Raw genomic sequence first — 14,004 nt, forward strand, 5'->3', positions numbered from 1 at the left:
AGCASTATATGCTTCCCCTGTTTTTACCCTCTTAGTACATGCTTTTGGACTCAAAGAGAAGATACAGGGCTAAAGGGACCTTTAGGTTCCTCAGTACAGCTCTTTTTTCCTGGGAAAGTACATAATTAAGCACAAATATGAAAGAGGACACTATCTAGATCTGAGTTAAATCAGGGCATCTGTGATCTAATGTCCTTCCATGAACCAAGAGTTAAACTAGTTGATAATGTATGCATATGACTTGGAATAAAACATGCTTTTTGCTTAAGATTCTAACAAGTTAAGAGATTCACACTAGGCTGCACATCCTCTCAGGAGAAGTCCAGCAACTGACTCTTAAATTCATCTACCACTACTACCTTTTCACAGTTACAAAGTAACTGCTGTCTATAAACAGCTGAAGAAGGTTTAGGATACATAATCCACATGCTCAGCCAGACATATGGCAGGTAGGTAGGTAGGTGAGCAAGCACCACGCAAGATTATCCTACAAAGCTGACAAAATAGATCCCATCAATGCAGAGGAGAAAGTCCTAATGATATTCTGAATCTGTTACAATCTTAGCAAGAGGTGCTATAAATGAGTTTGAGTTGAGGATTACATGATTGGCTCCAACCATGTACTCCAACCCTTCCCACTTCAGGGAGTAGATACCAAGGTGGTCACCTTCACAAGAAAAAGCAAACAAGGACACTGTCAGATTTAAATGGCTCAAAAGATGTCCTGCTAGATGTTAGTACCAGACTTATACCCCTGAAAAATCTTTTTATTTCCACAAACCATGCAAAAAACAGAAGTCAGAAGTGGAACATAAATAATAAATGGAGGAGCCTTTTCTTCAAAGAAGAGTGGAGTCTCTGCAGTGTGGGCCTCCATTCCTCTGCAGGAAAACTGGTAACAGCTTCCTTCAGCCCACCTACACAACCAAGAACAACTAACATCCTCCTGGAAGATTGAAACACCCAATGCCCRAATGAAAACCCAGTACTTTTTTCAAGTACATATGCTGAAGAAATCTTTCTGCTGTTAGTCAGAGTACCCATCACTTCAGAAAACCTGGACTCTAAGTACAAAAGCCATCCAGGATGAAGGCTGAGTRAATTTCAGGGAAGGTAAACCAAAATGTTCTCTGCATTCCTTTATGTTGCAGAATCTAATGAGGCTGCTCAAGAACTGTTTCAGTCAGACAAATGAAAGTAATCGTCAAGCTCAGTCTCCATCACTATGAAGTCCAAAAGAACGGCCTATACGTAGATTATCAAAATGAACTACATAATGCAAAGTGCTGAGTAGCTTGCTGGTTATTCTTCATAAGAAACCAAATGCCTCAAAAACATCCACGTGATRTGAGGATGCAAGCAGTTCTCTAGGGACAGAGGAGGCACTTAAGGAAAACAAACCCTCCAAAAAACCTCTGGAAGCTTACAAAACAATCTCTATCCAGATGGTCTCACATCAAGGTGACTATGACATGCTCTGAAATAACAGCATATGAAACAGCCATACCATAGACATCCTGTAATAAGTAGATGCTGCCTACTAATGCAAATGAAAACCCTGATTCTCTGTAGATATCCTATCTCCTTGTGCCTGAACATGCTCTTACTCTAGTGCTCAGACAGCCAGTGAGACAGAAGAAACACTGGAACACTACAAGCACATAAGCCAAGTCTAGACATTGCGAAACAACTTGAAAGTATGTTCCACTCCATCTCATTCTGGGCAACTGAAGTATCTCAAAAAGCAGGAAGAACAAAGGAAGATCTTTAGTAGCAAGAGCTGAAGATCAACAGTGACAGACAGCAAAGACTACTTCAAAAGGGAAATAATGGGCAAACCTGTTTGCATAGATTTCTCTCTCCATTATAGCTTTTATAGTATGTCCCATGCAGAAAATTAAGAATCCTGTAGAACCCATGTATAAAAATGCAATTATTTGCTCTTATTTTAACCCTCGCTCTTATTCTCTTAAAAAGATTTACTGACCTTTGAGACCTCCTAGATCAAATGACTATGAAGCAGTAAACATTTAAAGACATGACTTGCACTCAGTGGAAAACTTCTCTAAAATGGTAACACTGAAATCCAATAGACAGATATGTCCTTTTGTTATAACACTGACTTGGGTCAAAAGAAAGGGAATTTGGGTCTCCCTCAAGTTCTCTGATACAAGGTAAGATGAAACAAGTCTTTAAGTAACATTTCAAAACTCATTTAGAGTTGTTTTGACCTAAGTTTAAACACATCTGGTTAATATTGAAACATTGTACTGTTCTTTAGTTAACTTTCAGATTAACTACACCAACAGTTGCATGTGTTCATATTTACTTACTTGTGGCAAACTTCATAGAGAATTCCAAATTAGAATGACCAAATTATATAATAGTTTAGATTACAAAGGGCACCTAGTCCAACCTTCAGTTCAAAGCAGGGCTTATTTCAAAGACAATTAGGTTGCTTAGAGTTACCCAGTCAGGGTTGTGAATATCTCCAAGAACAGAGACGCAGTCTCTAGGCAGCCTTTCCGACCTTTTCCATCATGAAAACTTTTCCTTACATTTAGTAAGAATTTTCCATCCTACAAGTCACGGCTGTTGTCTCCTGTCATTTCACTGTGTGCCTCAAAGGAATCTAACTCAGTTTCATCTGTAACCATCCATTAAGTACCAGAAAACAGCAATTGGATTTCCCCTGCTTAGCCTTCTCCTCTCTAGGGTTTTATAAAAAAGATCCCTTTGAGTTTCTCCCTTATATGTCATATATTCCAGCCCCTTAATCACCTCAGTGGCCCTCTTCAGAATTTAWTCTGCTTTGTAAATGCCTGTCCTACAATGGGTGAGAAGCATATACACCCCAAACCAGTCACATTGCAGTTCTTCYATTTTGTAAGATTGTAAGTTGTGTTGATTCACGCACAAAGACCCTTCTTGTTTATGTGAGATTAATACTCAAGCTCCTCAAAACACCAGCTGGGAGTTGAAAGATTCCAAGTGAAACTCCTGGGTTGCTTGTACTTCAACAAATACACAGAATGAAATAACTTCAGTAATTGCTGTAGTCAACACTTACTTTGAAGAGAAGCCACGCTGCCGACTACTTGAGAAAACTCGGTTTGCAATAGGTTCTCGAATACTGAAAAGCATCTTTGGTTCTTCTGGGCTATAGAGCAGGGAGTCATTGTAATCATTTGTTACTGTAAGTAGAGAAGTCAGCCATCAGTTTTTTTTCCCAGAGAAAATTATTCTCAGAAATACCCTTCACTTTAAAAGGAATTTAACTGTACAGAAGATCTGTTTCAGTTCCACTGCATGACTAACATTTACCAGCTCTCTTCACGTGTTTAAGTATTAGCTGTTTTGAATTTTAGAACTATTTTCCTAAACCGACAATTGTGCCGGTATATATTTACACACACAAAGCATATTTTTCAACAAAAGAGTGTTTAATACTAATAGTGCAAGAGTACTAAAATACCAAATTCAGTGTTGCGTATTAAAGTACAATCAAAATGAACTAGTTGAAGTTGTTATAAAGAAAACTTGTCATTTTCACTTACCTTTTTGTACTAGTTCTGTGTTCAATGGCAGATTCAAGCCTCCATGCTTTTTAGCTGTTGAGCCAAGAAAGAGAACCCCAATTAGATAGGAGTATCTCAGATATACTTAGCCAGTAGTGCTACATTGTTCACTCACCAATCTGAAGGATCTCTTCAACAGCTTGATTTGCTACTTTGTTAATGTTATAGGACCTAGACAGAGAAAAAAGTTTGCTAAGCAATACAACTTGAGAAACACACTTCCATACAGGTAAGAATTAGATTTTACTCCAGAAAGAATAAAAAACACTATCAAGTGTGGGCTGATATTTTAGGGTATTTTCCAAAGAATCTGATAATTCTTGGGTTGCAAATCTCTGTAGTTTGGTAAACCTTAGTAATTCATTAAGTGAAATTTTCAGGAAGGAAAAGCATGATACACAGAGCACAGTCTCCTATCAATAATTCTCTTGCCTTAAAATTCAAATAATTGATGATTTAAGTCCACATTAAAAAAATTGAAACCTGACAGTTTTTGTGTAGATTGTTTCCTATCCCTTCAGTCCACCTCTTGTAAATTAATTCCTTTTGCTATTCCTAACGTATTGGACCCAACACTTCTTTACAAATCTCACGCTACTTTGTCAGTGTAAGGGTATCATAATTTGTGTACTTGAATTGTGCAAGCGTTATAGTACAGATAGAAAACAATTAGATGCTTTTTCTTTCTGCCACATTTGGGTGCATGACAAGTCAGCAAGAAACCTCAGTTTGAGACAAGTCTAAATGTCAGTTAAAAAGAAAACAAAAAAGAAAAGTCGCTTTCTATGCCCAACCTCAAAATGAATTTAGGTGAAAACACTTGCACAGCAACAGAACCTCAGCTGTTCAGTTCTCAGTGGAATATACAATCTTGCGTTTAGTACTTCTGTGGTGACAGTAAAATACCAGACAACCACCACATACCTGGCAGACTACAGAGAACGCTGAGGATTTTTGTCCGAAGTTGCTCCTCTTACACTCCTTGCCTACTTGCAAAACCAATTAGATGCTCAGGAGAACTGAGATGCAGAACTCAAAATTGTTCCTTCCTAACTAGCTACTTTTTATGCAATTTTTTGCAGCTAAAGGAAGCATTTGGAGGATTTAAATGCTTCTCAGGCTGAGGAGGCCTGAACTCCAAGAAACCACCTTAATCACAGTCTAAGGAAGGTCATCTTCTGAGGTTGAGTCTCCAGTACACCACAGCACGTCAGAATCAAAACCATAGAGTAAGCTTAGAAAWGTCAGCAGTAAACACAATTGTGGCATTGAAAATGCACAGTCCTGGGATTTGGTCCCTTCTTCTGGGACTGCTCAGCACAGAATGTATAAGCAACAGATAAAATGCATAAGAACAGCTTCAGGCTAAGGCATTGCATTCCCAAGGTACTAAGCACTAGAAAAGCTCCCCCAGCAATCTGCCGATTTCATCCTTGGCAGCTTCTGCAACCAAGTTATGCTCATTGAATACAAGATTCTGAAGTACAATGAAAGCTAAAACCCAGTAACCATAGTTACAGCATGAATATTCATTTCTGTATTTCACTAAAAGCTTCGGTTTTAGTCCATGTTAGTCTGTCACACAAATCCAGGGCCTGCTGTACAACTTTAAACCATAACTACAGCCAGATTTCCAGATAAAACAGGCTCACTGTACATTTCTCACATCTCAGAAAATTACATGCATTGTATCTATATGCAATAATGTAATTTAAGTTGAAGTTAAGAATGTTAGCCCTTTGACTAGACTAGTGTAATTCCACTTAGACATGCCCTTTATTTTAGGGAAGTAATCTGGCAAAGAAACTGTGCCTTTTCAACTAAGTTTAAGAGAGTTGGAAGAAGAATGGACAATACATGTGCCAGAGAACACTTAACAGTTTCCAAGTACGTTTTCCCATTCTGTTTAGAGCTTAGAAGTTTTCCAAACTGCTATATCTAAATATTTTTGTTTTAGCCAACAAGAGTAGTTCAAGGAAACCCCCCTTACACGCTCTGCAAGTCAGAGCAGGATCTCTTTACCTCACCACCTCCCATCATTTGCACATAGAGAATCCAATCTTCTTCACCTCACAAAGTTATAGCTAAGGTAAATTTCTGTCACAATCCCTCAATTCATTATTTGTTTCTTCCTCCTCTTCACCTTTGCAAGTGGGAGGTTTGCTGCTCTTCTCAAACACCTGAGAGGGCTCTGAATCATACTGAGAACCATACTGAGAACATAGCTGTGCCATGCACTGACTGACCATAGCCCAAGAGGGCTTCAATACAGGTAAGATGCTTAGGCAAAACAGATTCATCAAAAGCTAACATATCTGAAACAATCTTTTCTGTGAAAGCAGTGACATGAACTTACCATGCTTTTGATCCTGTTCCGGTGCATACGTTAAGCCCTGAACTCTTCTGTTTTTCCCAAGGACCACCATCAACTGATATCTCATAATAGGAGGCCCTATGAAGCGAGAATTTAAAACTGGGTTTGCAGGACTTATAGTTCTCCCTGAATGAGACAGAACACACAGCCTTATCAGGCAAATAAAAATTTAGAGGGGCCAGTTTCAGACACGGATGACAATTTCACAGGCTTTGCACAGTGCATTTCTGATTTGGCAGCCACTTTTGATTCACTCTTTTATAGCAGTTTTTATAACACACAATGTGATCTGCAGCATGAACTTTTAAGCAGTTTTTCTGCAGCTACTTTTCACATTACATTCTGAGCTACGAACTCTGTAGTTCATCTGGCAATAGCTTTGTGCATAAGGGTTTGCTGACTTACAAATGAAACTACAAATACATTACCTTTTTGCATAATTGTTGAACTACCACAAAAACTGAGCTTATGCTGTGATTGGGTCTCACAAAATTACATCAGGGAACACTAAGAGGTAAAAAATTCCAACGTCAGTGAGTAATAGCATGGCTCCAAGCTGAATTCTTGATCACTTCAGTAATTAAAAATCCACTGTGATTCTTCATGAACAGTTTTAGTTTGACAGTAGTCAGCAGGCTCAGTTTCTCTCCAGGGCAAAATCTTCCTAAAACTCAGTGTAATAAGTCTTTGGGCACAACCATCACTTTGTATGGTATTAACCATATCTCATAGAATTCCTTACTAATGCTAGGCCAATGGCAACCACAACAACTCTTTCCATAAGCTTCAGAACATTTAAGCATATATTTAGAAACTGTAATTGATGTTTATAATGACTAATATTCATATTCAACAATATGATACARCCTTCAGATTAAGAGGCCCTTTCAGAAAAACACAGTCACGGTGTTCAGCATGACTGAGTTGCACCCTTCTTAGCAAAAGGAGCTTACTGAATTGCTTTGGGTGATGAAAGTTTCAGTCTGGATAGACTGGGAAGAATATATTTCTTGAATATTTGGTGTCAAACAGTTTAGACTGTTTGTGACTAACAGCATTATGCATACTCACTCTTGAACATATCGAAAGATGAAAACTAGAAACAAATTAAGAACAGAGATGCACAGCTTGACTCAGATTAAGACAAAGTTTTTGCAAACTAGATTTTTTTTTTCCAGTTTTCAACTGTCATGTAGGAAAAAGCCCTTAGAAACACCTAGGGTTATTATACACAATCTTTGCTACTGGAAATTTGCTCCTACAGATATTGTATTCTTTGGTGTTCGTCAAATATTCTGGAATCAAAAAGCACAACGTATTTCTGGTATTCAGAAGTAGAGGGTTTTTGTAAAGTGTCAGAAAGCAGCTTTGTCTTCCTCTATTGCTGTATGTTAGAGAAACTTTTTAGCACCTTGACAAAATTAGGTTTGATTTAGTAGAAAGCAAAATTTGTATCTGTTTGAGACTAATTCCTTCTGCCAGTCTGAGGCTGCAGTCCAGATGGAAGATAAAGCACTCATGGAACATTTATACTGTTTCCAGCAGCAACCACAGTGTCCCAGGCACTGTACAAACACAAGAAGAAGTTACACTCTAAAGGTTTTTTTTTTTTTTTTCAAACAAAAAAAAAAACAAACAAACAAAAAAAAACCCACAGAGTAAAGGGGAAAGGGATGTAAGATACAAGTAAAAGTTTGGCCAGAAGTCCTGACTCAGAATCATGTTTTAACTCCTTTCCCGCAGCCCCAATCACTTTCCCCACATCCTTCTTACTGTTTGATTAGGGGAGATGCCTTTATCTTCAGGATAAAAAGGATTGTCCTAAAGATATTTTGGAGAATGCAGTACCAGGATTTGATATAAACTGGTTTCTTAAAACAAGGAAGGAAGTGTCAGACATTTTTCTATAACAACAAATACTCAACCAAAGGGATGCCACTACCTTTGCCTCTAGTGACAAAGAAGGGAAAAGGAGAAGTTACTGGATTTCAGTTTGGTCATGTTAAGCTTATGACTAGATATTTAAGAAAAGATGCAGGACGAAACAATTTAAGGACAGACATCAAAAATCTTCAATCCACTGAAAAGACAGCAATCAAAGGTATCTGGTTATGTAAGAACTATCCAGGAAAGGAGTAGAACGAAGAGAAAAAACAGGAATAATGAAACAGAGTGGCCAGACAGGAAGAGGGGGAAACACTAATTCATATCACTGCACCAAAAAAGTCTTTGAATACACACTCTGAAACCAGCAACAATGCAGTGTTATATATTCACAGACTAAGATAGAAATTTCACAACAAAGACTTCCCATTTCCAATTGTTCACTGCAATTTCATTGAAAAAATAAAGTCAACTGTGCCTTGCTGCCATAGTAAAGAATTAAACATACCTGGATGAGAGAGATTCCCCAATGAAGACTTCATTGAGTGCTCTCACCGGCAAAAGATGAGGACCAGAAATCTCAGATCCTGCAGGTATTGAATATGGTCATTTCAACTCAAGGCTCTAAAACCCAATTTTCAAAAACAATTCATGACTCTAGAGAATGTAGTCTGCTACCTGGGGTTGCATTCTAGACCTTAATTCTCACTGTTCAGCTCAAGGACTCAATTTTTTCACCAATTGCTTCTGTATCCAGTCACAGTCCTTTATGAGAGACCACAAATATTTGAACCAAGGCCAATAAAACAATGACATTTTTGAACACTGTTTTTCCTAGAACCTGTGTTTAACCAGACAGTATGAACTCTATGTCAGTGGTCACTCCTCTAGCTTAGTGAAGTTCACTGACAGTGACTTAACAGATGTTTTGGATAAATTTCAGAGAGTTAGATTACACACCACAAACTARCTTCAACATGAACTCTGAGTCCTCATTAATTAGAACAAGGCCTTCTCAGCAGGAAAATCCAGGACTAGAAGCAAAGACAGAAATTAGTTCGCCATAAATTAAGCAACTGAATGTGTTTTATTACTTAGGGATTGCCCAGGAAGAAATTCTCATTTCTAAAACATTCTAATCCTATTCAATCCTCCTACTTCGAAGTTGCAGTAATTTGTCTCAATATACAATTAAACTCTACAAGCTATTTATGCAGCAATTAAACACTATTCCCTTGTTGAAACTTCCCATCTTTCAACAATAACAAAAAAGTTAACAGTATGATCTTCCTATACCAGTATTTGCAAGCATACAGCCACTTGTGGGTAGTCCGAGAGTGGTTTTATTCAATTATGAGGTAATTTACTTCAAATTCAGCACAAGTTAAGAGCACGTACGTGCGTATACACACACACAAAACATCTAATTGTATGGCAAACTTTGTGTAGTTACCCCACRTCTCCACACTAACACTAAGACACTATTTAAAGAGTTTAAATATTTTTCCAATAGGTAACAGTTAATTTATAGACTTTTTTCCTTTTAAGTGTTAATATTAAATTCTAGTTCTAACTGTACAGTGCAGAAGAAGCACATAAAAACCTAAGGTACTTCCCTAAAAAAAAAAATACAAAGCCTTAGAGTCTGAGCTAAGAAGAGCCATCTCTCCCTCACTTCTAAAATGCATGCGTCTGTATCAGCCTGGTAGCAACCAGACTTCAAACACTTCATGAATTCTTACAAATCTGTGTTTCCTATTCCAAGTTATTATGGCAAAGGGGTTACATTCTTGTCACAAACTTTAACCTACTTTGATCCTGGAATCTTTCATTTATATGAGCCCTGCTGTGTTGCTCCTGGCTTAGCTGCTGTTCATGTAGATCTACAGGGGTAGGGTTAATACCAGTTCCTTCGAGATACAGTCTGATTCGTTGCCGCCACTGCCACCTAAAAAAAAGAAATTGGTATTAGCAGCTGAAATGCTCATTGTAAAGTTAGCTAAGATTAGAGCCTTGAAGATAGAATGAGTTTTTCATTGGTTCACTCTCAAAGCAGAGTATTTTAAGATCAAAAGTTTAAAGTACATTCCAAGTAACTTTTCAAGTTTCAAAGCTTCCACTATCACTTCTAAATTTAGAAAAGTCACATTCAAATGCAAATATTTTACATTTACTAATTTGCTAGCTAATGATTTTTGTACATGTGAAATAAGATTACACCAATCAAAACAAACCTAYAAATACTACATCTTACCTTTTTAAATAATGAATAATGCATTTAGATATGAATTAGCGACTGGTATAATGAGTAACAGGCTCTTAGGAATTTACACAGCAAATAGCTGCTGGGTGTTTGGCATCATTTTGCTTATATTTGCAGACATCCAGAACAGCAACTCTATACATTCCTTTCTCTGTAAGGGCCATAAGTATCCGTCATTTTAATAATCTCCTGCCCTTGCAAGTCCTTTAAGATGATCGAGAGAGAAGTTCAAATGAATGCCTTTTACATCCTTTTGTTTCTTCTTTGCTAAGCTGTTACATCACTTAGATTGTAGGGCCTTCTCCCTCTCATGATTTAGAGACTACAGTAAACAAAGCAGTAGCAGCAGTTCTGATTCAGAAAGCAAATYGCAGTGAAATGTTTTGAACACAGCTTTGCCCAGTTCACATTGCTGGCATTTGGGTCACAGTAACCAGCTTACATTTTTCCTAAAATAACACCAAGGAAGATTTAGGCTGAACAGAAATCCATTACTACTTTCTCTATCTCTGAATTAGGACGACATCTTATCATACAGTAACTCTGATCTTCAAATATACACACTATAACTTCACTTAATCTTTTCTATACTGAACTCAATTCTCTTCTCTGCACCTTAATGCATCAACTTTCCTAGAACTTCCTGGGGGAGAAGAGAAGGTAATTTCCAATCAGCTTTACTGCTGTTGCTCTTCTGAAACCTCAGTACTCAAATCTTCACACACTATACCATTTGAGGCTTTTCCAGTGCTAGACCAAGAGAAAAAATTACTTCACATCTTAAATGTGTCTTGTGTTTATACAAAAAGTTGTATGATGTTTGCTTTTTCCATAACGCTGACACTAACTTAGATTTGGTTTTCAGCCCATTACAATTCAAGATATGAAACATCTGCCTGTCATTTTCATTGTGTATTTCTGCATCTGACTCTTCCAATCAGTAAATGCAATACTTTGCACACGTCTTGACTGAACTGAAAAGCATTTATTTCAATGTCTCAATCTATTTGGATGCTAATCCTGCTTTCCTAAATGTTTGTAGTTCATCCTACTTTGATCTTTAAGAAATGTAGCATCTATTTACACCTTCGTCCAGATCATGAAAGAAAGTACTAGATATTACAAAACCCAAGGAACATCCTAGCAACGCTGCATTCAATATACCCTTAGTATGATTAACTATCTGCCCTGATACTCCAAGCACAATTCAGGCAGCCAGGCAGAAAGCTTGCAATAGATGTCATTACACTAGCTTCCTTACAATACTCATGCTAGAATGCATCCGAACTCCTATAAAAAAGCATACAGGACAGCTATGATTCTGAGAGAGTGTTATGCTGTTTATTGCCATAAAAAGAAACACGGATAATCTGACATTGTTTGCTCTTAGTAAGTCTTGATGACTATTACACAGGACTGTAAGAGAAGAATTTACACAGATTGTTTCACTAAGGTGACTGTCACATACCTGGAGAATGAAGACAACCTCTTTTCTGGTCACTGACACCTCCCTCGGGAATTATGACCGAAAGCTCTTTCAGTTTCATCCAGTAAACCAACTATTTAAAAAATTTCCTTATACCAAATGAGGCTGAAAACTGCCGAGTCATCAACAACCCACTCCCTTCCTATTCTGCCCTAAGATTTTCATTTTTAGTAATTTTAATAGTGGAATCCAAGAAAGTAATGTTTCTAGTGAAAGGTGACTAAAGTCAGTCCAGTGCTCTCAGTACTGTCTGCTGTTTTCTTTCCCTGTTACTTAATTGTTTTGATCTTTCACTGCTTAATTTACATACCTATCCTTTATACTCCTGGTCAGTTGTATTTCAAAAAAAAAAAAAAAATCAAGGCATGGAATAATTTCATTCTTACACATGTATAGTCTTACATTCCTCATCGGTAATTGGCTGAGTTTTCCTTCTCTCTCAAATCGCTGCTTGCTAAAAACAGTCATGAGCTCAAGTCTAGCTACTACCACATTCCAATTAAGTTCACACTTAATCATTTTTTCAGAGCAATGCTGGTTTTCTTGATCCTTCTCTCCCCTTAGAATTTACTTTCCTTTACACTCCCAATGTGTTTTAGACTGCTTTGTTGTAATCCATTTCTCCAGCTGTACTTCTTGTTCCTTCCCTAAGAATTACAAACTATCACTTCTGTTGTTCAGCTATTCCTGCAGTCTCAGTCAATTCCTTCCTGTTGCGGGGGGCTCCAGACTCAACTGTTAGCTTATTAGATTAATATCTTCCAGTAAAATGTTTCCCGGGTGTTTACAGTGACAGTGACAGTGAAACAAACCCTTTAGACTAAATATTCTGGAAGATGTTTAAACTGAAGGCAATCTATATTTCAGTTTTGTTCTGTTTAAGGGAAATGAAAATATTACTGGTAGAACTCAGGCGCTGTGGAATTCTCAACCAAGTCTCTACCTCACTACTGAAATATTAGCTTCAGCTGATCTTTCACACCCTAACTTCCAAGTTTTCTACCCATCTCAGTGTCCCTCTCCTAAGCCATTCTGCTCCCCACCAAACTCATTCCTCAGTTTTGCTTTCTCTGTGCCTGAACAAAAGGCAAACAACACTACTAGTGAGTCATTTAAGAAGATACTGTTCCAATTTCTCCAAAACTGATAGGAGATTTCTACTTTGCTTGCAACTAATGATTTTGAGGCTTTCAAAACAGGGACGGGTCACTGTTTTATAACTAGTGAGACCAATGTTCAACTACAGTTTAGGTTTTGACTGTGACTGAAATTGTTCTATTTAGATCAAAAAGTTCAGTAACCCAAACCAGTTCGAAGCATTTCATACTGGAAAACAAAAAAAGGGAAGTCACATAAAGGGGTTGCACCACAATTGCAGAGCTCAGCCTTCATCAGTGGTTCCAAAGTTTCTGCTTAATTTAAACTTAGCATGAAAACTGACACACTGTAGGCAAGCACAGATAGGAGAAATGTAAAACTACTTCACTACRTAACAGCAGGAAGTATGTTCCCTTAGCACAATCACACATTCCTGTAAACTTATGCCTACACAGACATGCACAAAGGTACTAGTGTAACATGAATCTGAGGAAGGAAAGAAAAAAATTGCAGCAAAGCAGACACTTCCACAGTTCTCTTGGTGATGCTACTCAGGTCTCCACTTGAGAATAAATATCAAAGATACAGCCTGTCTCCTCCTACTGTAAGTAGTTTAGCTGCTTCCAAAGGCAGATACAGAAAGGCCTGTGCTGAGATCCTTAGAAGGGCAAGCAGAACAGCACAGCAACATCAAGATACACAAGCAATGCACATTAGCTATGCTTTGAATCACATAAGAAAAGGATGGGACATAGCAGTTGCTCTGAGGACTCCAGTAAGAAGAGATGCTCCTTGTGCTGAACAGGTCCTTGCTAAGGGACGCAAATTTTCAGTCAAATTTATTCCAGAACAATAATGAGAAAAATGCTTACTGTTTTAGCTCTGATGAGGCTTCAGGTCCATAATGAGCAACAACAAGAGTACCAGCAATGTAAAATCTAGCGTGGCGTCCAACAAAACATCAGAAGCAGTTACAGTATCAAGGAGGTTACCTGCATTTACACTGCCAGATTTAATTAAACCACTTCACATGATGGACAGTTTAAAGTTTCTATTCTCCATGTCTCAGGATAGAGTTACAACTGCCTTTTCATTTAGTAACAGATTGAACTATTCAGTTATTTACAATGAGTCCTTATGACTGTATTAACCTGATTCTAGAAGCCTCCTCTGGTATGCCACTAATAAAATTACACTTCAATCAAGCTACAAATATACTTGAAGTACAAATAAACAAATTGCAATGTTTTCATGTGAAAGACTTATTTCTGCTTGATGGTTTGCCGCTGTATAAACAATCCAGAATTTTAATATAGCACAG

General features: G+C 37.7%; 1 protein-coding gene across 2 annotated transcripts in view; it reads right to left on the bottom strand.

Moving 5' to 3' along the window:
• NADK2 (NAD kinase 2, mitochondrial) overlaps positions 1-14,004 on the bottom strand; it is a 37,228-nt gene that overhangs the window by 4,707 nt on the left and 18,517 nt on the right. Inside the window, exons 6-11 of one of the 2 annotated variants that reach the window (XM_085326320.1) lie at positions 9,648-9,784; positions 8,345-8,423; positions 5,935-6,078; positions 3,694-3,749; positions 3,558-3,611; positions 3,071-3,194 (exon numbers count right to left, since the gene is read on the bottom strand). In XM_085326320.1, coding sequence (XP_085182446.1) covers positions 3,071-3,194; positions 3,558-3,611; positions 3,694-3,749; positions 5,935-6,078; positions 8,345-8,423; positions 9,648-9,784 — 594 coding nt within the window. The remainder of the gene's footprint in view (positions 1-3,070; positions 3,195-3,557; positions 3,612-3,693; positions 3,750-5,934; positions 6,079-8,344; positions 8,424-9,647; positions 9,785-14,004) is intronic. The other variant, XM_085326319.1, reaches the window with a different exon arrangement.

This window comes from Rhea americana, unplaced genomic scaffold, assembly GCF_003343005.1.
Source record: "Rhea americana isolate MKP2758 unplaced genomic scaffold, rheAme1 scaffold_13, whole genome shotgun sequence".
Classification (NCBI taxonomy): Eukaryota; Metazoa; Chordata; class Aves; order Rheiformes; family Rheidae; genus Rhea; species Rhea americana.